Here is a 27,970-nt window from a genome sequence, read left to right on the forward strand (position 1 = left end):
GGCGGGGGGGGGGGGGCGGCAAGCAATAAGCCAGCTGTGGTGGTCCACCACAACCCCTCCCCCACCACCTCGCGCGCCTTAAAAAAAATTTTTTTTTAAACCTCTTGGCCTTTCTTCCTTCCCCATTTCTAGTTCTGTTGTGCACTTAGAGGCCGATAGGATGGATCCTACCTTCGGGTGGGGTTTAAATATACATGTATAATTTTGCATGACTATTGCGTCATCGTTGAAGTCGTCGTGGTTCCCCAAGAGGCCTCCTAGGCTTCTTCAAGCACCGGGCCTTTGGACGCTTCCGGGCGCTGCGGGCACTTGCGCGAGGAGCCCTCGGCTCCTCCCGAGCGCTTCCTTCTCGGCCTCCTCCCCCAGCCTCACCTTCCCCCCACCCCCTCGCCACCGCACACCGCCCCAGCTCCGCGGCTCCTCCCCCTCACCCCCTCCCCAGCCCTCGCGGGGAGTCAAGCTAGGGTGAGCGGGCAGGGCTGAGCGGCGGTCGCGGGCGGGGCCCCGGGCGCGGGGCGCGGAGCCGGCGGGCGGGGGCGCGGGGCTGGCGGCCGGCTCTCGGGGAGGCGCCTGGGCCCGCCCTCCTCCGGGGCCCAGCTGGGAGGGGGCCCGGACCCGCGCGGGGCGGGGAGAGCCGCCTGGCCCCTCCCCTCCACTGCCCTCCCCGAAGTTACCGTCTCCCCTGGGGCCGGCCAGTCTTATGATCCAGCGGATCCTCCTGGGGAGGCCGGGCCGGGGAGAGGGCGCCGAGCGGCGGGGGCAGCGGGCGGGCGCGGCGACCGGGGCCCGGGCGGGGATCCGGGCAGCGACCGAGGCGGCGGCAGAGCCCCGTGCCCGCCGCCCCCTCCCCTCGGGCGGGGGGAGCCGCTGCATGGGGCCGGGGGGGCGGCCCTGCTGCGCGGAGCGGCGGCGGAGGCGGACCCCCCAGGCGGGCTGGGGCTGAGCCCGGGGCCGGGGCGGGAGCTCCGGGGGGACCATGCCCGGAGGCCGGCCGGCCGCAGCATGGCTCACGGGCCCGGCGCGCTGATGCTCAAGTGCGTGGTGGTCGGCGACGGGGCGGTGGGCAAGACGTGCCTACTCATGAGCTATGCCAACGACGCCTTCCCGGAGGAGTACGTGCCCACCGTCTTCGACCACTACGCAGGTAAGCCTCGGAACTGCTGACTAAGGGGCCGCTCCCCGGGCCGGGAACTTTGGAGCAACTTTGGCGGAGCCCCCTCGCCGCCTCCCCCGAGCGCGCTCCCCACCCCTCCCCCGCCTTGCCCTCTACCGGGCGCCCGGCCCCACCCCCAGACCTCCCCTCCGGCGCTCCCAGTCGCCGGCTCGGTAGACCCCTCTTCTACTCCTCCCCACCCCCGGCCCAGTCCCAGCTCACCGCACTTCCCAATCCCCGGACGCCCTGGGCCGACCTCCATGACCTTCCCACAGCCTCCTCCCTACTGCCCCAAACCCCCGGGGGAAGTACTTAGGGCACCGGGCGAGACGTGGCTACGGGACTTGGGAGAAGAGAGTGGGCAGCGGGGATCACATCACACGCTGGCCTCACACCACTTAACAGGGCACAAGGGAAAAGGGGTGACATCTCCCCGAGAGCGCCGCATGCCTCCGGCTGGGTTGAGATAAAAGAGTCCACGTGGGGTGCGAGGTTGCCCCAGACCCTAGATAATTGAACTTCTCTCCCCACCCCCGTTTCTGCCCTTGCAGTCAGCGTCACCGTAGGGGGCAAGCAGTACCTCCTGGGACTCTATGACACGGCGGGACAGGTGAGTGTCTTGGCCCCTGGCCGACATCCCCTTGCCTTTCCTCAATTCAGGGTGGCTGCAAATGGCCTTTGGAAACTGAGGTGTTGAAGAGGGAGGGTGTGTCTGCGAGGGGCCCCTCTGGATCAAATCTTTATTTCTTTTTTCAAGTCAGCAAATTAGGAAAAGGAGAAACACAGGCAAGCACACACAACGCAACAACAAACCTAGCCCAGCCCACCCCATGTGAACCCCTGTGCTGTGAAAGTTTTTGCCTGTGTGTGCTTTCTGTATGGTGCCTGGTGTGTGGGTCCCAACTCCTGTTGCAAAGTGGCAGCGGCCAATCATGAAGCGCCCTTATTTTTAGTTGCAGATGACCAGGTCTCCCCCTCACAGCCTCTGTCTGGTCCCTCATTGGAGAGTGGTCTGCCTGCCCGAGGAACCTGATTGGTGCGAAATGGCATCATCTAATATGATGGGAAGGCATTTGGTCCTGGTTATGTTTATTACAACATCATTGCACTCTGGGACTCGAGTCCCTGCAAACGTAATTTGTGGTGTTACCAGAGGACCATAGGGAAAAAAAAGAAAAGAAACAACAACCATTCAGCCACTCCCTGGGGTAAGGAGGAAGAGGAAGGGTTAGGAGTTCAGTATGAATCTTGGAGGAAGAGCTTTTTTTTTCTTCCTTAGGAAGGCCAGGTGACTTTGTTTAGGTTTTCTTTGGGAGAGATTATTGTGCAGAAAGAAAATGCACACTCCTCCTGGCAGCCTCTGACCATTAGCAAATCAGAGGTGGCTCCTAAAGGATTAAAGTCTCCTCCCTGTCTCTGTCCCAGCCACCCTCTTCCCAGACCCACTTTTGCTGTGGGGCTGGGATGATTGTGTGTAATGAAGTTTTGTAGAATCCAGCCCTGTGATTAGACATGAAGCCTTGGGCAGAAATTTCCACGTGTCATCCAGACTTGAGTCGTTGAGGCCATGTGAACAGCTGAGGGGCTTAGAGAGTGCTTTGGAGGATGTCTGGTAGTACAGTTTCCTTTTCTATAAAATGTTAGAAAAAATTCCTGTTCATGTAATATATGCCAGATGCTTAGCACTGAGTCTGGCACACACAGGTGCTCAATAAAGGGGAGCTATTCTTTGTAGCTTTTCTAGATTCGGATTTCAGAATTGTGGTACCAGGTTAGAGTCTGAAAAATGTTTTATTGAGAGTGTTTTGATGTGGCTTCTGGTTTCCAAACTGTTAAGTTAGAGGAGCATCCGAGGATAGAGAAACTGTTGGCAGTGCAAGGTGCCAGAGGCTGTCCCCTTTCACCAGACCGTCCTAAGTCAGTACAACCAGTTCTTAGCTTTCCAGGGCCCCTTTTGGATGCCTGCCCTATTGTATTGTAGTTGTTACTTATTCTGTCAGAACGTATGGAGGGCAAGAGGCAGAACTCTGTCAGTTAAGTAAGACCAACTTTTGAGCAACAGAGTAGATAAATAACAGGTTGAAATTACTGGTTGAAAGGAGAGAGGTTTTTAAACATCGTCTCTAATTTTAACTTCTCTCACTAGCACCTCTTCCCTTTTCTCATTTAACTTGTCACCATGACCATTTGTTTGACCACAAGCCCTGTTCAACAGGATGTATGTATGTCAGACCTGTTCTGTGCACCTTTAGACCCAACTAATATTTACTGAGTTCCTTCGACATATTGGGCATGGGACAGCCACATGCAAATATCTTTTTATTTTCTCCACAAAACAACCCCATGAGATAAGTGATATTCTATCTTTGCAGATGAGGAAACTGGGATTCCGAGAAGCTAGGTAGCTGACTTAAGGTTGCACAGCTACTGACGGGTATTGCTGGGATTAGGGCACGGGTCTGAATTTGCCCCAGTTTGAGGTGGTTATACACACAGAGAGCAACAGGAGAGGCTGAGATGCTACCTGGGTTGATTGGATTCCTTGTGTGTCTATAGACACACCTGGAATCTTGATGGCCATTCTCTGAGTGGGGGTCGTATGCAACCGCTGCAGAGGAGAGAACCCAGATCCAAAGAATCACCTGAAGTTGGACCCACTCACAAAACCAGGGCTTCCCATAAGTCATCGTGATTGCTGTTTCCTATGGAGATTGTAAGATACAATACCAAGTGGGACCAAACTATTAGTAAGGTTCAGATGTTACTGTTTTTACCCAGCGGTCGGACACCTACTCTATCGGCCAAGATGCGTTTTAGGCCCCCTTGGTGTTTTTGCCAGTGTCTGGAACTTTTCCTTTTAGATCAAAGTTAGTGATAATTCATCTTTCAGCATTTAAGGGTTTATTACTAATAAGCAATCTTAGCAATGTAATTATCAATGAGATTAAGTGAGGAGTGCCCATTGTCTACCTTAGCACTATGCCAAGCACCTGGGGACTACAAAAGAATAAGTTTAAGATAGGGCTCTGCCATGGCTGATGATAGGATAAGTAGAAGTGTCTGAACCAGATATCTGTTCATGTGTGTTACATAGGAGATTCCTGTGTTGTCATTAAGATGCGATGCCTCTATGAAGCCATGTTTACAATAAGTAAACACATAGACATGCATACACACATATACATCCGCGTTTAAGCTTTACAGACAGCAGAGGAAAGCCCACGGGCTTTCGAACCAAGGAGACCTGGGCTCATATCTCCGTCTTACTGTACTAGTCGTGCGATTCTAGCTGTATTTAACCTTTGTGATGTAGTAAAATATGTGGACAATTAGAATCTATGCTGCAGTGCTGTAAACTGGCTTAAACTGTTCAATGTATGTGAAAACAGCTGACACTGTTCTTCCCTCATAGTAGATGAGTATAAATATTACAAGAAATTATTGTACTGCACCCTGGTCAGTTTTGTTGGGACAAGGGGGGTCACAGGTGGAAGAGGATAGTGTATTGTGTTTGGAGTTGATGATAGAAATTCCACTAGATTCCAGATCCTAGAACCTTTTCACTGGAGGTGTGGAGCCAGCTTTGTACTTCCTGATTCCCACAGTCCCCATCACTGGACCCATGGACACAGTCCAGTGTTCCCTGCTCTAAATGCCCTGTTGTATCAGATGATTTCCTTTCTTTCTCAGAGCCTGTATCCCCAGTAATGTAAGAGAAACTTAGAAAAACTAAGAGTTCAGTGCACACTTCGAGAGACAAGTGGGGTATGTAGGTTTCAGTTGATTCTACTTTGGGAGGTAAGAAGCGTTGAGGAGGAAGTGCACGGGACTGGAAAGCATCGCTTTCTCTCCAAAATGCTCTCCCAGAATGTTCACTCGTTGTATTTGAATAACAGCAATAAGGGCCTCCCTTAGGTTGGAACTTAAAGTTTATGTGCTTATTCTTGGTCTCCTCTTTGACCCCAGTCAAGTTCAAAACCATAGGTAACATTCACCCAGTTTACATACTAGGGAACAGAAGAGATGACCATAGTAGATGACCTTTTGCCTTCCGGAGGAGTCTGCTTCCCCCTTGCCCTCTACCACTATTGGTCGAGAGTGGAGGTGGGGAGGGGGGGTTGGGGGGGTGGAGCGTAGGTTGAGGGAGAGAATGAATGAGTAGGAATGTGAGTGTTTTGGGCAGCTTTAGTCCCTATCATGGGCTCTGCCTGGGCACATCCCTCAATGTCCCCCACACCAGAGGGGAAGCCGCCTCTCTCGGCCAAGCCCCTGGGTGGCCCAGGAGCATCCCTGATGCTTTGACTGCCCAGCGTTTTGGAGTGGAAGTTGAGGGCAGTGGTGCCTTCCTCCTCGCTGGGGCCTTGTAGAGGGGTCTGGCTTCCGGCCTGGGAGTCTCTGCAGCTTCTCCTTTCTTGCCCAGCTTTCAGGACTTCAGGGTAGGCTCTGCAGCAGCCCTCTTGTCCACTCAGGGTGGGACTGGAGAGGCAGTATTTTCCCTCCTGCCCCCGTACTGTTTGGAGCACAGGGGAGGTGGCAAGAGCTCTCACTCTCTGTGCAGATGAGCTGGTGGGGAGCTGCCTGGCAAGCTGCTCTTGAGCTGTGGGCTCCTGGCTGATCTCTTAATCCTTGGCAGGAAGGCAGAACTTGATACCCTAAAGAGGGAAGGACTGGCGCCCAGTTTATCCCAGGTCTCGGAATACCCACACTCAGGAGGGTGTGTGTTGGGGGTGCTTTTGGGCTCCCTAAAGTTCCAGATTTAGACACTGCCTCAGTATGTGGAAGTCCATATGCATGCTTTTGGGTGTGCTGTTGCTATGTCTGTTCACTGAAACACACACAGGTTCAAGGATGCATACATGAGAGCCATAAATACCCTTAACTTAGTCCCTGGGGTTGGCTTTTCAGTGACAAGTGAGATCTGTTTCTTACTTGACGTAGCCCAGCAGCTGTGGCTGACCTCCAAGCCCTCTGGGTAACCAGGGAAGTACTTTCCCTCCAGAAGGGAATCTCCAGGGGAGGCAGCCTTGGAATGCCCTGACTTCTGTGTGTTTCATGGGGCAGCACCTAAGGGCCTAATATAATGGGAAGGGGCCACGGGGCGGGGTTGGGGGGGGTGTTGCCACCTCAGGCTCCTCCTACCTTCAGGCAGGCATCCTCACAGTACCTGCGGAGGTACACTTTTGCCAGATGAGGAAATTGAGAGTGAGTAGGCGAATGGAAACTGGACAGAGATGTAATTAGGAAAAAGGTTTTCCTTACTTTGGAGGGGGCCTGCGGGGAGCATCAGGAGGGCTCGGGAAACACCTGCCTGCATTCCGCAGGCTCCGGGTGTCAGCAGCCCCTCACCGCGTCCTTGAAGGGCCTGGGGAGCAGAGTCTGGGAGAAGCCATGGAGTTCCTCCCCAGTCCAGCTTCAACAGGTGAGCTGCTGGCACTAAACATCCCGATTTCCCTTAGTAACCTACTGTAGATTTGTCGTCTGGGCGTTTTTCCTAACCTTTTCAGAAGCTATTTATATCTGCAGCCTGCACCACATTACACTGAATGCTGGTTTCCTCCTCTGCATTGGGAAGGTGGATGGCCTCTCTTGGCTCCAAAGCCTCTGCAGTGACTGAATGTCCTGTGCTCCCTTTCTTCTCACTGTGATGTGGGTTTGGGATATGTTAGCTCCGACCGTGGTCCCGCAAGCAGGAGCCTCAGGGCGGGGGCAGTCTGCATCAGTTCTGAATGGTTTGTCTGTGTGCAGGTGAGCCCTGTCCCCTTCCTGGCCATCTGATCTGGCTGGCTCCTCCACTTCTCTCATGGTTTTCTTGAGGTTTACTGCCATTTACGCTCTGGGAACCAAAGCTTCCCAGCAGGTGTAGCAGAAGTGAGTGTCATAGGTGTGTTCAGATCCCATCTTCGCGGCTCCTTGTGCAGCCTCAAGGGGCCTGAGCATATGTCGTCATTTCTGTGCGTGCCAGGATACGAAAAAGGTAGGAAGCATTGTTTTACAGCTCATGGGTCAGGGGCCTTAGGGCAAACTGGGTGTTTGCGGTTTTGTTGTGGAATTCGGGGTTTCAGGAGAGGAGACCTAACGGCATTAAAATAGGACAAAACAAAGCAGCTTTCCACGGGGGTATCAGTTTCTAGCAGTGACACATATGTTGGCAGCCGCGGGCACTACTACCAAGAGGTCTCAGATACAGAATAGCAAACTGCAAGTTGGAGGGAAGGGAAGCAGTTACAAAGAAAGAAAACCGAGGACCACACAGGTCTTTAAAAGCTAAAGTTTTTGAGTCTCAGCTGGATTTCCTTTCCCTCGGAGGGGCTTGGTTTTGCCCTAATTTGGCAAGCCACGATCCAGGAGCCTCTTTCCTTGCCCTCAGCAGTTTGCTGTTCCTCTTTTACTTTCTGGCAGGCAGCTGCTTCGTACAAGGAAGCAAGGAAGTGGAAGCAAGGAAACGTGGGAGCGAGTGGGGGAGGCCCTCCGAGGAGCTTAGGTAGCTGTGGACGGTTCATGGGAGCTCTCCCGGGTTCCCTGAGTAGATCCCCTCTGGGGCCGGTTCCTGCTTTCTCTGAGCTCCCTGAGGACCTAGAGCCTTGTCCTTCTTTTTCTCCAGCACGTTTCCAGCACTTAGTCTGGTGCCTGGGGCATGGAAGGGGTACAACAAATACTTCTCAGGTTGAGTCGATCCTTAATTTGGCTTCAACTCCTTTCCGCTAAAAGGTTAACCAAAGACTAAGGCGATAGCCCTTAGATGATAGCTTCAGGCACAACCGGTTTCTTGGAGAAAAGTTTTATTTAATACAGAAGTCTCCAAAGTTCAAAGGAGGTATAGCATGGAGGTGTGCAGCAGGCATCAGTTATACCCCCACCTAGAGCCTGGGGGCTTTGTGGTCACCGGCGGGCCTGTCTCCCAATACTGTCTCTCAGTCTCAGGCCTTTGCAACTTCCCTGAGGCCTTTCACAGCTAGAGCTTCTGAGGAGAAGGCAGCTTGGCTGTGAAAGGGTGGGTTTTGGATTCTCCAGACCAAATCTGAATCCCAGCTCCTTTTCTCTGGTCCGCTGGCTCTTCCCTCCCTGCCCACTGGGGAGATAATGTCTGCTTCACAGGGTTGCCGTAAGGATTAGAGATGGTGTATGGGATCACCCTGGTCACTCTCAGCCACCATGGACTGAGTACCAGACCCCTGCTGGGAATGACGGTCCAGACCAGCTTTGGGGGCTCCACACCGGTTCGGTTCAGTGGAGTTGGTGCAGTGCCTGCTCTGTGTTCTGCTCTTCTGTGGGGGAAGAAAGGAGGGGTCAGATCTCTGAAAGGTCTGCCTATGCAGCTGGGAAAAGTCATCCTGTGAAACTGAGTGTTGCATGGTCCCAGCTGAGAAGAGGTGATGGGGATAAGCTCTGTGGAAGATGTAGGCTTGCAGGAGGAAGTGAGAGAGAGTAGAGTATTCTACTGGTGACTTCTGTGGGCCCCCATGTTACTCTGCTAGGGCCCCTTCCAAGCAAGGGTCTTGACCTGTCGGAACCTCAGTTTTCCTCATCTGTAAAATGGGGACTATAGTTGCATCTCCTTGTGGAGTCTTTGGATCAAATCCGAGCTTCCCCGCTCCTAGGCTCAAGGCATTGGGGTAAGGCCAACAGGCAGCCCTGGGCTTGGGCTGTTCAACCTCAGTCACTTCACTCAAGGCCCTTCCACCCCACCGTGTGCAGAACACATAATCTCTTCTCTGTCCCATGAATGAAAGCTTGGGGAGCCTTGGATTAAATGAGGTCATGCAGGCAGAGGGTCATGGGGAGCTCATATTCTGAGTGAGGAGGAAGAGCATGGGGAGCACAGGCGTGGGGGGATGTCCCAAATGTGTCTCTGTGGACCCCAGATCCCTGGTATCATTGTCAACTTGTAGAGCAGGGCTGATAACTAAATTATGGAGTTTTTCACTGGGTAACCGACAACTCAGTAATTAGAGAGATAATTAATCTGGTGCTGTGTTGCTTGTTGATTTTAATAGAAAGAACACCAGAGTAGGGGGAAGGGACTTTATTGTTGTCACGGTTTCTTTTCAAGTGACTGGTGGGAGTAGGGAACCAGCCGCCTCTCTCCCAATCAGCAGACTTGCCAGCCCCGCCCAGACTCAGGATAGAATTTGGGGTTTAATAACGACACACTCTTCACTGAGTGACATTTTTACAGAGCACAAAGCATGTTGCATTTGGTACCTCCCAGAGGCCTCTCACCTGCTCTGTGAATTAAGGAAGTAAGTGGCGTGTGCCTCATTTTGTGGGTTCAGAGAGATGATGGCTTGTTCCAGGCCACAAAGCTGGTGACAGGCAACAGCAAGATTCCAGGGCAAGCTGTCCCACTCCAAGCCTTGGGTTCTTTACATTAAATTACCCATGCTAATCAGCATGATGGTGTGAAATGTCTCTTTTACATTGCATATATTCTGTTGTTGAATGTTTCATGTGAAAAGTACATTCTGCGTGCAGTCGCTTTTCTATTTTTTCCAAAGTTTGTTTATTTATTTTGAGAGAGTGCGCGCCTGTGCTTCTGCATGTGGGAGGGGCAGAGAGTGGGAGAGGGAGAGGGAGAATCCCAAGCAGGCTCCGCACAGTCAGCGAGGAGCTGGACGTAGGGCTTGAATTCATGAGCTGTGGGATCCTGACCTGAAGTCAGATGCTTGACCCACTGAGCCACCCAGGTGCCCCTGGGGTGTGTTGCTTTTCGCTAGAAGAGCTGGTAAAATGTGTGGCTATAAGTGGAAGAGGAGGGTTGCCGCTAAAATGGCTCTTGTAAATACTGCCCCCTAGAAGGTTAGGGTGTTTTGTTAATTTGTTCATTTACCTACACTCTAGCTTAAAAAGAGCCCCCCCATCCCTCGGGGTGCCTGGGTGGCTCTGCCGGTTTAGCGTCCAGCCTCTGCTCAGGTCATGATATCACATTTCGGGAGTTCCAGTCCCGCGTTGGGCTCTGTGCTGACAGCTCAGAGCCTGGAGCCTGCTTCGAATTCCGTGTCTCCCTCTCTTTCTCTCTCTGCCCTTCCCTCGCTCATGCTCTGTCTCTCCTTCAAAAATAAATAAAAACATTAAAAAATTTTTATTTTTTAAAAAAGAGCCTCCTCCTAGGTGGTACAGGTGAGGGTGTGAAAGGACCTTGGTGCTATTTGCATACGGGTGTAGCCTCTGCCCCGGAAGTGGGGCTGGGAAAGTTCTCTGCTGACTTAAGTTGACTCTCCTCCAGGAGGACTCAGAACCTCCCCCCCCCCCCCCCTCCTCGTGTCCTGTTCTGCCTGCTAGCCTTGACTTGGCAGGAACTTGGTGTTTGTGGGCTGGACTGCTGGGCAGGGCAACTGTGACCTGCAAAGGTGCTTTTTCTGTCCCATAGGGGCTGCCCTAGGCCTTTCTTTTCTCCCTGTAGGTGGAAACTCTCCAACTGAAACAGTTTCAAATCTGTGTGTCCCATTTACAACTGAATATTCCCTGTTTACAACCTAAGACTGCCTCTCCCACCTGCTGCTCATTTTGCTCACCTTCCTGAGCTGTCCCCATTGACAGCACATCTGCCCGAACCCCCGGATCCTCCAGCCAGTGCTGCAGCCGCTGTGGCTGTCAGGATGCAATGACAACATTCATGCAGTCAGTCGGCAAACTTTCCCCGAGTATCACATCTGGGCAGGGTCCTGTGGTAAGGGCAGGCCTTACCGGAGAGGCCGAGCAGTTCAGCCAAGGGGTAGGGCCAACACTGCCTGATGGGAGGGGAACCGGTGCCCGTTCATTGGGGGCCAGAGGGGGCCAGGTTCTGTCCATAGGAGATGAACGGCTCCTAAGAGCTAAGCTCAGTAGGGGTTCTCCAGGTCAAATTATAGGTGGAGAAAGTGCTCAGACTGGATTCTTACGTGTACTAGATGCTCAGCAAAAGTTTGAATTACCGCACTGGTTCTCAAATGTGCTCCTCGAACCAAAAGACGTCTCCTAGGAACGTGTTAGAAATCCAGGTTCTTGGGCTCCAACCCAGACCTCCCGAATCAGAAATTCAGGGACATCTCTGTTAAAACAGACCCTCCAGGTGATTCTGACATGGACTGAGAGGTCAGAACCACTGAGTTAATGAGTATTTGTGTACTATCTCCTCATACCAAGTCACTCCCCTCCACCCTCCCCTTCCCTCCATCCTCCCGCACACTCCCCCTCATTCTGCTGCCCCCCACACTCCCCCTCACACCACACATATACCATACACATACGCACACCACGCACACACCAGACACATGCACACACCCCCTACGTATGTACACACATACTATACGCATACACACTGCACACACATAACAGGTGCACACAGATACCACACATGTGCACCTCTACCTTATACCTTATACACTGTCCCTGGGGTGCAGGGAACATAATTTATTCACTTTTTAACCCCCCCACCCCAGCAAACCCACCTCCATACACCCTGTTTCTAGTTCTTTACACATGGTTGGGACTCTCCATATTTGGAAGCTCCCTACTTAGCTCATCTGGTGGAGGTGGGACCAAGGGCACTATCAGGAGAAAATTGAAGCAGAACTTCCTAAGCTGCCCTTGGCTGCATTGATGTGCTTTCTGGCCCAGGGCTGTGCACATAGTAGACTCCATTGGTATTCTTTGATGAGGTCTAAGTGCCAAGGCATTCTTTTCTCCTCTATTTTAAGCAGCTAGACAGATTGGGGCCTGAGCCTTGCTCTGTTCACTGTGGCTGAGGTTAGCAGTCTGGGTGGTGACAGACCTGCCCCTGAGGACCATGCCAGTTTGGTTTGTGCTAAATTAGTTCCAGAGCAACAGATGAGCTATGACGTCCTTATGTATCAAAACTCCCCAGGCAGGTCACCAGGAGCGGTTGGAGGAAGGGCTGTTACTCAAACATGCATGTCGGCAGTAATTACTCTGGCTGACCAAAGCTTTCTGTGCTAGTGTCCTCTTCCATTCTCCTGACTGGCCCTTCCCACTTCCTTCCTTCCTTCCTTCCTTCCTTCCTTCCTTCCTTCCTTCCTTCCTTCTTTCCCTCCTTCCCCTCCCTCCCTCCCTCTCTTTTTTTCCAAACTTGTTCCAATATAGAAAAAACATCCTCTGTCAAGTGGCATAATGATTGGGATTATAAATGTGTTGGCTCAAAGCATGCCCCCTCTAAGAGCTGCCAGTGAGAGAGAACATTTACTCCTGATTGTCTGGTTCAATTAAAATTCCATTTATCCCAGCTTACTTTTCAAAGGGCTGTCCTCCCCAGTGAGCTGGTTCAGGGCTCGCATTTATTACCTTAAGGTGTCTTTAGCAGGCTCTGGCTCTGGAGGGATGGAGAAGGGGCTGATGTGAGGGGGAACAGAGGAGAGAGGTGGCAGGATCCCTTCTTCCTTCAGAGTGGGGTGGGAGGTGGGGGTTCAGGTCTTTGTCAAGCCTGCAGAAAGTGAGAGGGTCCTTCTGAGACTGAGGCATCCTGTGACCTCTTCCTCTGTGACTCCAGCCATCTTGCAGTTGAACCTCTTCTTTGAATTTCAACTGAGAAATTGTGTATTGGCCACAGTCTAGCGTTTGGTCTTACTCATGAATAAATCTTCACTCAGCACCCAGATTGTAAGCCCCCAGAAGGGGACTGCATGTGGTGCCTAGCATTTAGCACAAGGTTGGGGGATCCCATAGGAGCCAGGTGAGTGTGGGATTTAGGGGAATCTGTCGGAAAGATTATTGTGGAAAGAACCTTTCTGATGAGTTGACGTCCCCTCCACGTTAGCTTTCTTATCAGCTTGTTTTAAAGGGGATTCTGATCTGTCTGGACATCATTGAAGGTCTTTAAAATCAGATTATAGGTGGTCATTTTAAAGCATCGCCCATTTAAGCATAACAGAACTCATTTCTTAACTCATAGTGTTCATTAGCAGAAAAGCTGCTGGGTCTATTTGGTTAAGATATTGACCAGGATGTGAACGGGTACTCTGGCAAGTGTGGATCTATAGGAGTCCTCGAGTGTGTTTTATGTCAGGCGTCCCTCCAGAGTGTTCTGTGGCACTCTGTTAAAAGTAGGGGAGGGGGAGAGCGAGTGGACTGACTTGTTCAGCTCAGCCTCACTAGGAAAGGAGACACCAATGCTGCCTGTTCCCCTGTGGGGAGCTGTGACATCTTGCTGCCCCCACCTAACAGGGCAGTGTGGAAGCATCACAGTCTGGGCAAGCTGGTGTTGGGAAGAAAGTGATTCTTTAGAAATTCCTGGTGGACCAGACTGTTCAGTGTATGCATTTACTTCTCCTTCCTTTTTAAAAATCGGGATTCAGTTCACATTCAGGGTTTTATATATTTGCAAAGTCGTGCAATCATCACCACTATTTAATGCCAGAACATTCTCATCATCCCCCGAAGAAACCCTATACGCATTAGCAGATACTATCCGTTCTCCTCTCCCCTCAGCCCCTGGCAACCACTAATCTACTTTCTGTCTCTATGGATTTGCCTGTTCGAGACATTTCCTATAAATGGAATCCTACAATATTCGGCCTTTTGTGTCAGGCTTCTTTCACTCGATGTAATGTTTTCAAAGGTCATCCATGTTATAGAATGGATCAGTAGTTCATTCCTTTTTATGGCTGAATAATCTTTGTCTTTCTTTCCTTTCTATTCCTTTTTGTCAGTCTTTATTACGTGGACACTATCCAAGGCTCTGGGAACCAGCTTTTGGGTTCTGAGGCAGAAAGTAAAGGTCTACCGCCTGTGTGCTCCTGGTACTGTTTTCACCCCTGCCTCTTGGAGTGGTGGGGCTGATCTCCCCTCTCCCCTTCCAGTGTTCTGGTTCTGTCAGTACTTCTGATCATCGTCTCCTGCCTACTCCCCACCTTTATGTTTTTACTCACCAGATATCAGAGTACCTGTTAAATACAGGTGAGGTGCAGAATAAAGACCCATTAGATAGGAATTTAGAGTCAAGTGGGAAGAGAAGATGTATACAGATGACCAAAATGCGAGTAGAAATGGGATGTGCCATGAGAAGGTGGAAATGGCAAAGCATGAGGGCGGACATCAATTGTCTTTTTGGTTGGCCACTTGCCCAGAGCCTCACAGATAAGCGGGGGCGTTGAGATTCAGAAACACGATCCAGGTACTCACGGATCATTGGGTCCATGGGTCCAATTTGTGTTAACTCATAAGAGATCCAGATATAAATGAGGTTGCCAAAGGATTAATTTACCATGTGGTCTCGGCGGTAACATAGACGGAAGACATAAACCAAAAGCTCACAAAAAGAAGAAAAGCATACCAAAGTCCCCCCCCCCTCCCCCCCACCCCTTACCCCTTATCCGTAGTTTTGCTTTCCACAGCTTTGGTTACCCATGGTCAGGAAACTGTGGTCTGGAAACATCCTCCTTCTAACATATCGTCAGAAGGTCAGTAGTAGCCTCACAATGCCTACGTCTTTCACCTAACTCTGTCTCGTCGGGTAGGCATTTTATCATCTCATATCATCACAAGAAGGGGAAGGATAGTACAGTAAGATATTCTGAGGGAGGGAGAGACCACTTCACATAAATGTCATTATAGTATATCGTTTTATTTTATTTCGCCGTGAATCTCTCACTGTACCTTATTTATGACTTAAACTGTATCATAGGTATGTGTGTACAGGTCTAGTGCTGGGTTCAGTACTATCTGCAGTTTCAGGCATCCCCTGGGAGTCTTGGGATGTATCCCCATGGATAAATGGGGACTGCTATAGCCAGTGAACATCCAATACGCAGAGATATGCAAATAAAAACTAGTAAGCAAAGATATGCAAATACAGACTTTTGATTTTACCTATCAAATTGGACAAGTTGGAAACTTCGATACCCAGGAGTCAGAGAAGCTGATGCTCTGCGCACCATTGTTGAGAGTAAAACTGGACCCAAATTGTTTGGGGATTAATTTGGCAAAGACCATTTCAGTGACCCATTCCTATGAATTTACGCCAAGGAAGCATTCAGAGTACACAGAGATTTACATGAAACTATATATTTCACAGCGATTTTTATAATAGTGATAAATTATAAATGCATCAATGTGGAGTAAAAAGGGATTTGTTAAATGACAGCATGATGTGTATTAGAATAATCACAGCCATTAAAGACGGCTTTCAACAAATATTTAAAGATATGTGAAAAGGCTAATGGTGTGTTAAGTGTGAAAAGCAGGAATCAAAATTATATATGGCATGATTACAACTTTGAAAAATATGCATATATGTAATATGTGAAGAAAAAATTGGAACAAAATTGTCAAAATGTTAGTGTTTGGCTCTATATGGTGATATTGAATATTTTTAGAAATTTACTTCTTTGTACTGTATGCTGGTTTTCTCCAGTTTTTTAAAAAGTCATTTCATTTTTATTAAGATTGTATAAGCACACAGTTTAAAGACCCAACAATTCTGTGAGATTTATTATGGAGAAACAAAAGATCCCTCTCCACTTCCCTTACAGAGAAGCCATTTCTTACTCCAATTTAACTCTTAGCTGTTGGGGTGCTCGGGTGGCTCAGTTAGTTAAGCGTCCAACTTCAGCTCAGGTCATGATCTCGCAGTTTGTGAGTTCAAGCCCCGCGTTGGGCTCTGTGCTGACAGCTAAGAACCTGGAGCCTGCTTCGGATCCTGTGTCTTCTTCTCTCTCTGCCCCTCTCCTGCTCGCGCTCTCTCTCTCTCTCTCTCTCTCAAAAATAAATAAACATTAACTCTTGGCTGTTTATTTTGGTAAAAAAATACCCTCTTTTGACTTCACAACATGAATGATGAGGCTTTAGCTCTTTCACACATGCCTTCCACCTGCCATCCACCCTTTCACAGTAGCTAGAGTGTAATTTGTGTTTGATCACTAATCAGTATTTGTATTTTTATCGCTGTGTTGTCTTAGCCATGTAGTGTACTATAATTATTCTTCCCTTCTGTACCACTTTTTGTTCCCTGGAATTAATAATTGTCTTGCTTCTTCCCTTGCTTTTTTCACTGCATGTTTCCCCGCTTCACTCCAAACTTGCCTTTCCATGCAATCAAACATATCATATATTCTATCAGTTTCTTCTTGGAGACATCCTTTGTGAGACTTCTGATGTGCTCCAATCTGGACTGGTTACCTCTAGCCTGCTGCACAGCTTGGGATTTCCCTTCATTATTAGTGGGATTCTCTTGGGATCTATGTCTTGGATTGGATCTCTTTTTTTTCTTTTTCTTTTCTTTCTCTTTTTAAAGTTTATTTATTTTGAGAACGAGAGAGAAAGATTTGGGTAGGAGCAGAGAGAGGGGAGAGAGAGAATCCCAAGCAGGCCCTGCACCGTCAGTGCAGAGCCTGATGCAAGGGTCAAACCCACAAATCGTGTGATCATGACCTGAGCTGAAACCAAGAGTCGGATGCTTAATTGACTGAGCCACCCAGGTGCCCCTCTTTTTGTAGTTTTCATGTCCTCTTGGTTTATTCCCTCATTCTGCTGGAGTATATCTTTTATTAATTTTCTGAGAAAAGGTGCACTGTAGGCAAAACTTTTAACACCTGGTATTTTTCAAAATGTTTTTTATTTCCTTTATACCTGACTGACAGTTTGAAAATAGATTGGAATTTTTTTTTTTTTTCCTTTCTGAGTCTTGAAGGCATTGCTCCATTGTCTTCTAGCCTCAATGTATGCTATTGAAAGATCTGATGCCAGTCTGATAGTTGATTTGTTGTCCAGAACCTGGTTTTCCTCTCTGGAAACTTTTAGGATCTGCCATTTTGCCTTCCTGAAATTTCATAAACATGGGCTTTGGGGTAGGATCCAGCTGGCTTTCATGGACCCTTTCAATCTGGAAACTCATGTCCTTCAGTTCTGAGAAACTTTCTTGGTTTATTTCTTTGATCTCTTCGTTTCCAGTTAATCTTTTCTGTTATACTAGAACTCCTAGTATTTAGATGTTGGAGTTCTTGGGCTGGTCCTCTATTTTTTTTTATTTGCTCCCTCTGTGTCTTTTTATTCTATTTTGGGGAGAGTTCCTCAATTTTATCATCCACCCCTTCAGTTGTTTCTTTAAATGTGATTCTATTTTTAATTTTTAAGAGCCTTTTCCTGTTCTTTAGATGTTCCTTCCCACCCACCCCCCCTTTGGCATCTTCTAAGTCTGGTTTGTCTTACTTTTTTGATTGAGCATCTTCTTTAATTTTTCTGAGGATATTAATGATAGTTATTCAAAGTTTTTGTCTCCCTGCAGAGTATCACATTTTGGTCTCCGTCTTCCATGGTCGTTCCTCAGAGGTCCATTCATGTTTGTGAGAGTGGCACTGGGACATGTGGGAAGCTCTGTGTGTGAGTCCAGCTGGCTGACTCTGGCCTTTACTGAAGTTCAGGGTTTCCCCACCTCAGCACTATTGATATTTTCACTGGAAAATTCTTTGTTGTGGGGAACTGTCCTGTGTATTGTAGGACATTTAGCAGCATCCCTGGCCTCTTCCCTCTAGGTTCCTGTAGCACCCCACCCCAGTCATGACAATCAAAAGTGTCTCCAGACATTGCCAAATGTTCCCTTGGGGCAACATCACTCCTCACCATTCCTGGCACCCCCAGTTGAGAACCACTGCTAGGGGTGATCTGTCGGGGCCTTTTCATTGGGGAAACTTTAACATCAGATTTTGGCCTTTCCTCTTGGGCTGCCACTGTTCTGGGAGGCGAGTGCAGGAAGCAGAGTAGGAGGCTTAATTTGTAGCACGTGCTCTGGACTTGTGTTCAGTATGTTCAACTGGACCTTGTCCTCCCATCCGGGGAGCCCTCTGTTCTACCCTTCCCAGACGCTCAATACCTCTGCCTTTTGTCAGGGTTGGGGAACGTGCTCACTGTGATAGGGGAGTGGAATCTGGGATTTAACTGCTTCTCAAGCAGACTCACTTCATCCTCTTGTTTGTGGCTCCAGCTTCAACCCATGTCAGAAGAACATGCCGCCACTGTCCCTGCACCTTCAGGGGCTTCTGTCATGCAGGATGGGTGCTTCCTGGCTTTCCCCTCATTGCTGGTCCCCTGAATCTGTTAAGTCCATTCCCACTCAGTCTTTTGCATCCCAGCTTCTAAAATTGGGTGGTTCTCGTCTCCTTTTCCGTTTGCTTTGTCCCTGTGGCTTTCTGCCTTTTCTTTTCTTTTTCTTTTTTTTTTTTTTAATTACTATAATGTTAGAGGATTTTGGAGTGATCTGAGATAAATGCATGTGTTCAGTTGGCCTTAACTGATTTAACTGAAGTCATCCCCATTTTTTTATATAATTAGAAAACATGAATACGAAGAACTGAGTTACAGCGATGGGTATTCTTTCCAGTGCCTGCTATCCAGTGTACCTTTCCTTAGCATCGAGCTACTTGGGAAAATGAATTCAGAAGAGGGTTGCTTGGGATGGAGCTTTGGAGCACACAGAGTTAGAAGTCTTAGAGGGAATTTGTATTTTATCTGGGTCCTGGATCCCCGTGATGAACTTTTCCTTCCACGTGAGAGTGTGGCCTTCTAGTGACCAGGATTTGTGTGTCCGCCACATCCAGCATCTTACCGCCAGGCCGAGCCGAGTGGACACTGATACTCTAATTATGCAATTTCTCCTTTGCTAGACTCTGGGTAGAGTCTGTATAGACTGCGACTTTTCACTTAACCTATGTTTCAGCCAGGCCAGTTTTAAAACATACCGTATTAGGTTACAGGCTTTCCTTAGTTACATTTTAGTCCCCTTGATTAGATTTGGGTGTTTTCCAGTGTGACCCACACTGCAGATGACTAAAACGACTACGGTTTGATTTTCATTTATCTAATTCTCAAAATGTAGCCTCATGTCAGATTCTTGGGGTGTCCTACCATAGTTCCCCTTGATTTGTTAACTACACGTACAGGTATTAATGACAGTGGGAGGTGGGAAGGAACACTCCCAGCTCAGGAGATGGTAGGGAGAGGATCTGGACGGTTTTCTTAGGTGAGGAGATGGCGTGTGTGTGTGGGTTAGGATGAGGAGAGGACACAGGAGACAAGGTATTCCGGGTCAAGAGAAAAGCCCAGAAGGAGGTGCACAGGAGAGGAAGGAGAGGAGCAGGCTGCTTCCACTGGGTGGTCCCCAGAAAAGCCCATAAACATAAGTTAGGAAGGGAATCTGATGTCAGCTGAGGCTGGCCTTCAACACCAGGCTAAAAAGGGTTTGGAGTTTCTAAGGGGTACTGTGAAGGCCAGGGAAGTCGTCTGAAGATCTGTGCCATGCTTGCGACACTTCTACAGATGCATTAGGTAATATGGATTTTTCCATGCAGCCTTTTCTAGTACTCAGGGGTGGACCAGTTATCTCCTCTCTGAACTCCTGTGCCACTTAGCATTTGTATCTCCAGTCATTAATTTTGTGCCTATATTTGAGGCCTTCTTTGAACTCGTTCATCCCATTTAACCATAACAACGACCTTCGGAGGTAGGTGATATTAATCTACCCATCCTCTGCCTTTTTTTTTTTTTAAAATAAATGAGAAAACACATTCAGAGACACTGAAATAACCTCTACAGTTTACCCGCACTGCCCACAAGAGGCGAAGCTGGACCTCAGACCAGGCCCTCTGGTTCCCCACGTGTAATTCACTATTCCAGGGCCTTCCCCTTGCTGCCAGTGTCTTATTCAATCGCTTGACTTCCCTTAAGGGAGATGTGCGCTGTTGGATTTTCCAGGCAGCACATAACACACTCAGTAAAGGAGTTGACATGCTGGTCCATGGGCTCCAACAGGACTCCCCTCAGTGGGGTGCACGGGGTGGGCTCAGAGCTGGAACCACACAGGTTCCTGTGCAGTTTGACTGGACTGTAGGGCCCACACCGCTAAGTTTGAAAGCTACGCTACCTCCTCCCCCTTCCCCCCCTCCCCCCCACCTACTGACCGGCCCAGCTGCTCCCGGGGGACTTTCGACACCACTTCACCTAGTGCCCTGGGCTCAGCTGCTGTCCTCAGTGCCCTGGAGGGCGGGATCACTGCACCTGTCCCAGTGCTGCCTCCAAGGGTTTTGTGAGGATACGCCAAAGAGAATGGCATTTATCTGGTGCTTTTCTCACCAAGTTTTATTGTTGCCAGTTTCCTCGTCTGCCTGTAGTGTTATTTCTCTTTGATTTTGTTTCTCTGCCTCTGTTTGCTTCAGTACATGTCCCATCTCCCTAGTCAGGTTCTTTATAGTGGGAAGTCCTGCTTCTGGATTGGCTGAGCTTCTTGGAACACACAAAATTGCTGGTGCAAACGTGTGTGTCCAATTACCGTTTTACAGCCAGCCACCGAAAACTGCCTTTGGCTGTGTGCACTGTGGTGGCCATGTCATAGTCCACGTGTGTGTGACACTTTTTCACTGCTCAGGTCTCATTAGCCTTTGTTTTAGAAAACATACTTGAGGGGCGCCTGGCTGGCTCAGTTGGTTAAGCGTCCCACTCTTGGTTTCGGCTCAGGTCATGATCTCACAGCTCTGAGATCGAGCCCTGCATCAGGCTCCACCCTGACAGCGTGGAGCCTGTTTGGGATTCTCTCCCTCCTTCTCTCTCTGCCCCCCCCCAAATAAATAAATAAACTTAGAAAAATAAAAATAAAAAACACACTTCAGGTGTATTGGTGCAGCTGTATTCAGTCCTTGTCTGCCATGTAAACATACGCATTTATTAAACCAGCAAAACCACTCAGTGTGCTTTTCACAAAGTCGATTTTACCCTCAACCCTCATTTGCCACCTGTTTATTCCTCTGCCCCAAATCAGCTGAAATAAATGGTGAAGGAGCACTACTGGGCATGATCCTAAGCTAGCGGCTACCACGTACACTAAGTGCCATCGTACTCAGTCTTCCCAAAGCTTAGTCCATTTTATAGATAAAGGAAACAGAGATGGTAAGTAACTTGCCCAAGGCCACACAGCTAGTAAGCCTGTGAGTCAAAGATGCAAAAGGTCTATGGACCAAACCCATGATCTGCTGCCTGGTTAAAATAAAGGGGCTAAGAGGGCCTAAACTCGTTCTTACGAATGCATTCCTGCCTCACTTCTGCCCCACTCTCTTGTGCCTCTGGACACGTGATGGGCTTTTTCAAGCCTCAGCTTCCTCATCTGTAAAGTGGGAGCTGCCCTATCTCATAGGCTAATGGTGCTGGTTCAGTGGGAGAGCTGGCGTTCTCATGAAAGCAGAAGCAAGCTGCTTTTCTCAGAGCTGGGAAGTGAAATAAGGCTGGAATAAGGTGGTGCAGTTACATGCTGCAGGCTTGGAAGGGCTTTGCTGGGAGCCTTCTGTCATACAGAGCTGGGGGCGGGGCGGGGGGAGAGGATGAGGGAAGTAAAGCAGAAGGGGTAGTGTCAGGGGTCTAGAACACGCACAAAGGAGGATAAGCCTGCTCAGCACCCTGGGGGAGTGTCATGGTGACCTAACCCCGGATGTTTCTGCCATGTGCAATACCTCCCTGAATTTCGGAGAAATCTCCATGAGAGAGAGAGAGAGAGAGAGAGTATGTGTGTGTGTGTGTGTGTGTGTGTGTGTGTGTACGTGTGCATACCCACAGGGTCCCGGTCTTGCATACTTGTGGACCTGTGTGTGTTTTTTGGAAATTAAGGTGCAACTCACACAGCATAAAATTCCTCATTTTAAAGTGTGCAGTTCAGTGGCATTTAGTACATTCACAGTGTCACGCAACCACCACCTCTGCCTGGCTGCAGAACTGTTCATCACCCCAACATAAAGCGTGTGTCTTTTTTAAAGGGTCTGTTCCATGAAAGTGTGTTTGCAAACTACATTCGGTTGTCCTGATCTTAACCGCCTGCCCAGAGATCTTCCTCGTCCTCCGATGGCAGATTGCACTGTATGTTTGGCCAAGGAGTGTGGTTCAAGTACTCAGATTCCAAATGGGCCTGTTAGTCACGGTTTAACCCCTCCACGCAGTTTGGCTGCCTCATCCGGGCATGAAGGAAACCAGCGTTTCAGGCTTAATCAGAGTGCAGTTCCCAGGGTCTTCTCTTGCTGCTTGACTGCTTGGCTTCCTAGTATATTAAAAGCCCAGGAGTAAGCATATACGTCAGTGAAAGTCTTCAGACTCCCTAAAGGTATTCCCTGGCCTCAAAGGCAGAGAAAGGCAGGCGTTAGTCCACAAATGGTGTTTCCTCTGGCTTTGGCCCATCCATAATCCCAGTTCTGTGTTGGCTGTCTGTGTTCCATGTGTGGTCCCCCACAGCCCCTCCTGTGAGAAGCCCAGGATACCTGTAGCCCAGATGTTGAGGGCTGCTCCATGGAAGTGTCAGTCCTGGTACTCATATACGCCTCCCTCTGTGTAGCTAGTCTTGGGGTGACACCTACTCCAGTGTGATGCAGGGACCACAGCACTGGCTGATGTAGGGGGCCATCTCCATATAGTCTCCATGAGCTGCAGAGATGGGGCCAGTGAGTGGCAAATCCTTACATATTGAGTGGGAGTGGATGGGAGGAGGGAGAGATAGAGAAGAGGAGGAACAGCAGGAGAAGAGTAAGAAGGTAGCCACCTTGGATAATCTGGGGAATACTTCATTCTGATTGGACTGCTTAGGTCCTGTGCCCATCCCAGAACCAATGACTATAGCCCAGGGGCAGGCAACAAGCCCCTTAGAAAATCCAGACCTACTTCATTCTGATTGGACTACTTAGGTCAGGTGCCCACCCAGGAACCATTGGCTTTGACCAGACCGTGCCAAATGAAACTCCATGATCGGTTTAGCCCAACTAGGAATTCTTTTAGCTTAGTGTGGAGTCAGAATCACTGGAGGCATGTGTCTGGGTAGAGGAGAGATGGGTCTGAACTCCATCAGTTTTGGAAAGGAGGAAGTAGAAGGATGCTGGATAGACAGTCAACAGTATCCTCCTTACCTAGGTAAAATAAATGTCAAGACAATGAAAAAAGACGGTGAAGAACAGTAGCAGGAACTAAAAATGCTGAAAGTGCCTCAGTCTGAGGCTCTACTCTTTAGCTTCCATTATTCAGGTGGATGGGTTGGACCCATTGGTGCAACATTAGAAAAAGAGCCCTGTTCGCAGGAGACAGTTTGATCCTTGGCTGACGGCAGTGACAGCAATATGAGAAGTTAGCCTGGAGAATTGAGACACCTGATCCACCTTTTCCAGCTTTGTAGCAAGCCCAGCACAGGCCAGCCGTGAGCCGGCTGCAGTGTACCTTTCGGACTTCACCTTTCCATGCACTGCCCTCGTTCAATTCAACAAGAATTTAATAAGCAACTACTATAAGCCAGGCATTGAATTGTCCCTGCCTCAGGGAGTCTGTGGAGGATACAGATAAGAAGAGAGGCAGTGCTATTACGTTGTAAGAAATGAGATGGCAGGCGAGGCCCAGGGTGCTGTGGAAACACAGAGCGGTGGACGCTAAACCTGAATCGCGGGTTCAGAGAAGGTTTGCTGGATACAGAGATTTTGTGACCAAAGCCTGGAAGATGAGTAGAAGCCGCCCAGGTAAGGAAATCCGGGAGGGGAAGGACAGTGAGTAGCTGGGCAAGGGGCTGTCTTGCCAGGTATTGGGGACCGGCTTGGGTCCGATTGGGTGGTGATATCTTTTACTGAGATGGTGAACACAGGAGGAGTTGCAGATTTGAAGTGGAAGAAATAAGTACAGTGCAGAAATGTCGCATTTGAGATGCTTCTGATTGCGCCAAAAGGAAACATCTAGAGCCGGGCCAGGAATTCAGAAGGCAGAGAGCTCCTTCAGATACACTTTCCTGACCATGTACTTGACCTCTCAAGCATAACACATCCAACATTGGTCTCTTGAGTTTTCTCTGTGGTGTGCTTCTCCACCCACAGGCTTCCTTCCTGTAAAAGACATTATCCATCCATCCAGCTGCACGAGTGAACCCTGGATTCATCCAGAGACCTCTCTGACATTCAACCCCACACCCAGCCCATCCACCCAAGGCTGAGTCCACTTCCAGAGTAGATCTAGAATCCACCATTTCTCTAGTTGTCAGCGGCTATCACTTAGCCTGTGCCATCACCACCATCTTCTCTCACCTGCGTTACTGTAATGGCCTTTCTCTGCTACTCTTGTCTACCTCTAATTCACTCTCCACAGAGCAGCCTGAATTGCCTTTTTAAAAAAACAAATTTCTGTGACTTTGTTTTCTGAACTTTTAAATGACTTTCCACTGCAGCAGGCTCTAAGGATCCAGGATGGCTACCCCTCCTACCCCCCTTGTCTGTCACTCTGGCCTTTTCCTCCGGGCTCTCAGCATCTACCCTGGCGTTTCTGCCTCAGGGCTTTTGCACACACTGGCCTGTATCTGGCTCCTTAAAGTGTCCCACAGAGCTCACGTTAGGTGTTGATTCTTCCAAGAGGTTTTTCCAACTGACTCTGGTCTTCCTGGCTGCTCTCTCTCCTAGTACCTGGCTCTTGTCCCTCATAGCAACTATCCCAATTTGCATGTCATGTCACTTCTGTCATTTTGTTAAATGCCTGGCTCAGTGCCTTAACTATATCAGACCCATCTCCCCTTTTTATAACGAATGTGTCTCCTTTCCTTATCCTCAAATGAAATCTACAGGAGGTATAACCTCTCTCTGCATATAATTTTAAGTCAGTGTAACATCTTATGCTATGTAGGAGAGTAAAAGGGAAGTAACTCAACAATAAAAATGTTTATTTCAGTATTAAAACCTAAGTTCCGAGGGCTGAGTACTCCACAGATCACAGTGAAGTAGTCAGAAGCCTACACCTGTAGGTGGAATTGCCACCAATGCACAGCCATAGATGTTGACTAGCGTAGTTGTGTTTTATTGGTGTTCCAGGCTAAGAGCGATAGTGCGAGTGGCTTGCAGTTTTCTACAATGATAAGCAACTCCTGTAATGTCTTGAACAAAATAAAGTACAGTCTACCTTTCTCCTTCAATTTGCCCTGAAATTACCTTCCTAGAAAATTCATTAAAACCGTGCAACAAATACTTTATGCTCTTTATATACAACAGAGTTAGGTCCCGGATTCAGGTTATTATAAAAGGGTTTTTCATATTCATCAATGCCTGGCAGTATGCTCACCAATCGTGTGGGACCTGGGAGCGTTTCTCCTAATACAAGTTATGTAGCACGCAGACCTCCGTCCCTAGGTCCCCGTAGAGTTCCCCTATTCATGTTGACGATCAGAAACACCCCCCACATCTCCAAAATACCCCCCAACATGGACAGTACTGCCCGAGTGGAGAGGCGCCTTTCCTCTATTATACTGTGAATTCGCGAGGGCAGCATCCATGTCTGTCTTTCATTGTAGCGCTCACGGTGCTTGGCACCTCCCTGGCAGATACTTGGTGGAATAAATGAATGAACAAATAGGCCCCCAATATGAACTTTGTACCGAAAAGATTAGAAAAGGAGGATACTTCATGGAAGTGTGACCCAACATTTACCTTCTTTCTGTATGCCTTAGGCCAGCTGACTTCCGTATTAGTGAAAGAGACTTGTAATTAGAGCTGCAAACAATGTAGAATTTCGGCTCCAAATCCTTTACAACAAGGGAAGTCATCTCACGGTGCACATAAGAAATCGCACTGCCTCTGAGGTTGTGGTTTGTCTTTTTTTGGAAAGTCAGGCTTGTCTGTTGAAGAGCTCAAAACACTTGACCAGCTCTCTCATTTATCTTAACATGTGTATGCTATATTTACTCTCCCTTCACAGATGGGGAAATGAAGCTTGCCTAAGGGCCATATTTAGCTAAGTCTTGATCCTCTCTGCCTTGTGGGGTCAGCTCCGATAAAATAGAATCCCAAGGCTTGATTTTTAGCCAGTAGTTGAAACCTCTTCCCACATGAAATCTGTTACTAGGGCTTCTCACAAGGGTGAAGAGTGTGAGTTTGAGCATTTTTAACCGTGTGATACGGCCGTCTTGTTCAGGCCTCTCCTTTTGGAGACGAGGAAGTGCTAGTTCATAACTGGCCAGTCCCTTAGGGTGCTTTCTGCTGCCCCACGTCTCATTTCTCTCCTTTTTCTCCAGCTGATCCTAAGTGATCAGTCAGGTGGTCACAAGGAAGATAGTGATGGAACAGAAGCCAAAGAGCTGGCTCACTAGCTCTCAAATAATTGTTAAATTAATTGGAAGACTGACTTATTTTGAATCCAAATACATGAAGACGACAGTCGCCAAAAGTTAGAAGCTAAACCTTCAGTTTTAAGAATTTTTTTTTTGCCCACAGCTACTCAGGCCAGTGATCTAGAAATAGCGTATCCCAACCGAACTGAAGATTAAAAATATATAATAATAATAAAGCCAAATATTTGGAAAGATTTTGAAAAACAGTGATCTGGAATGTATAGCCAAGGAATGTATAGCCCTTGGACAGAATTCTTTCTCCTCCTCCAATTCTCTTTAGTTCAAGGAGGGGATGGGCAAATTCAATAAACTCCTCACTGATGCTTGTTGAACCAAACGCTCCCCAAAGGGACCCAACCCAGCTTCCTTGAAAAGCAAAGTTATTTTTAACAGGGTGCAAAGTGATACTTTCATTTCACAGAGTTAAATGCAAAATGAACTCAAAGGTGACCAAAAACACTATACAGAGAGGCCGAGGCTTCCCAGACTGCTATCACCAAGAATTACTGCAGAAGTGTTTATAAGTTGGATGGACGACACAACACTTTCCATCTTCAGAAGCTAGCTGGAGTGCAGGTGGCCTCTTGGCTTTGGTAAAGCACCCTTTGGGGGGTGGAGGGTTTAAGAGCCATGCCTGATACCTATTTTGGGCTTCTTACTAGAAACAGATGTTTGAATGGAGATTGCTACTGTGCACTTGGGAAGCGACCAAGTTGCTCCTGCATATTTCACAAGCCACCAGTTGTGAGGGGCATTCTTGCTTGCTTGTCTTACGTTTTATCTATCTCTTAAAGTAGTCGGAAGCTGTTCTAGACTTTAGATGCCTGGGGCCTGTCTGTTAAAGAATTCTTCTGCTGTGGTCTCACTTTTTCTCATCGTAGGTTGTTACAGAGGAAAACTCTTACAGGTTTTGATAAATGACTTGTTTCCTAAATCGAAGTAACCTCCTGCCTTCTAAGCATTTGTCACTGACATTCTCCCATTTTATGGGCAGAGAAACTAAGCCTCCAAGAAATGAGTTGACCAAGGCCACGTGGCCAGTAGGTCATACATGTGCCAGTCCTTTCCATTTGGTAAGGCACTTCTCAGATGCTGCCTCTTCTAAGTCTTTTCTTAGCATTGCCTAATGACCGTAACCCTTGGCATTTACCCCATTCTGATTTGTCCTAAAAGTGTTTGCATACGTTTGTCTCCCTTACCAGGAAATGCCTCTGAGCAGAAGCTGTTAGAAATGTTTGTGTCTCTCCACACCTTTCAATTCTTCCTCCTCAGAGCTAAACTTCTGCGTGTGGCCACACCAGCATTGCAGTGTCGTCTTCTAGGCTGTGGCCTTGAGGTCTGCGAAGCACTGGTAAGGTGCACGGCCAACATCGCCCATGTGAGCTCATTGCCTTTGTTTGGATATACAGATATCTTATGAGAGAGCTTTCCACACATTTATAAGGTGTTTTACAAATCAGATATGGTCTGAATCTTCTCCTTCCTTAATTTCCCTGATGATTGCACCATTCTGGGCACATAGTAGGTACTTATTAATGTTCCTTGGATGAAGCACTTATATATTCAGCCTACTCTAGTTTACACTTTTCTTTCTTTCATTGTGTATGACTATCTTTTTTTTTTTTTAAGATTTTGATTTTAGGGGCATCTGGGTGGCTCAGTCAGTTGAGCGTCCGACTTCGGCTCACATCATGATTTCACAATTCATTAGTTGGAGCCCCACATAGGGTTTGCTGCTGTTAGAG

The 27,970-nt window shown here is 48.4% G+C and overlaps 1 protein-coding gene across 3 annotated transcripts in view; it reads left to right on the forward strand.

Moving 5' to 3' along the window:
• The first annotated feature begins 571 nt into the window (after positions 1-571).
• Positions 572-27,970, forward strand: part of RHOQ (ras homolog family member Q) — a 37,964-nt gene continuing 10,565 nt past the window's right edge. Inside the window, exons 1-2 of one of the 3 annotated variants that reach the window (XM_043603315.1) lie at positions 572-1,144; positions 1,705-1,763. In XM_043603315.1, the coding sequence (XP_043459250.1) occupies positions 1,003-1,144; positions 1,705-1,763 (201 nt within the window). In that variant the 5' untranslated portion in view covers positions 572-1,002. The remainder of the gene's footprint in view (positions 1,145-1,704; positions 1,764-27,970) is intronic. The other 2 variants (XM_043603316.1, XM_043603314.1) reach the window with 2 other exon arrangements.

The sequence above is a fragment of the Prionailurus bengalensis genome, chromosome A3 (assembly GCF_016509475.1).
Source record: "Prionailurus bengalensis isolate Pbe53 chromosome A3, Fcat_Pben_1.1_paternal_pri, whole genome shotgun sequence".
NCBI classification, from domain to species: Eukaryota; Metazoa; Chordata; class Mammalia; order Carnivora; family Felidae; genus Prionailurus; species Prionailurus bengalensis.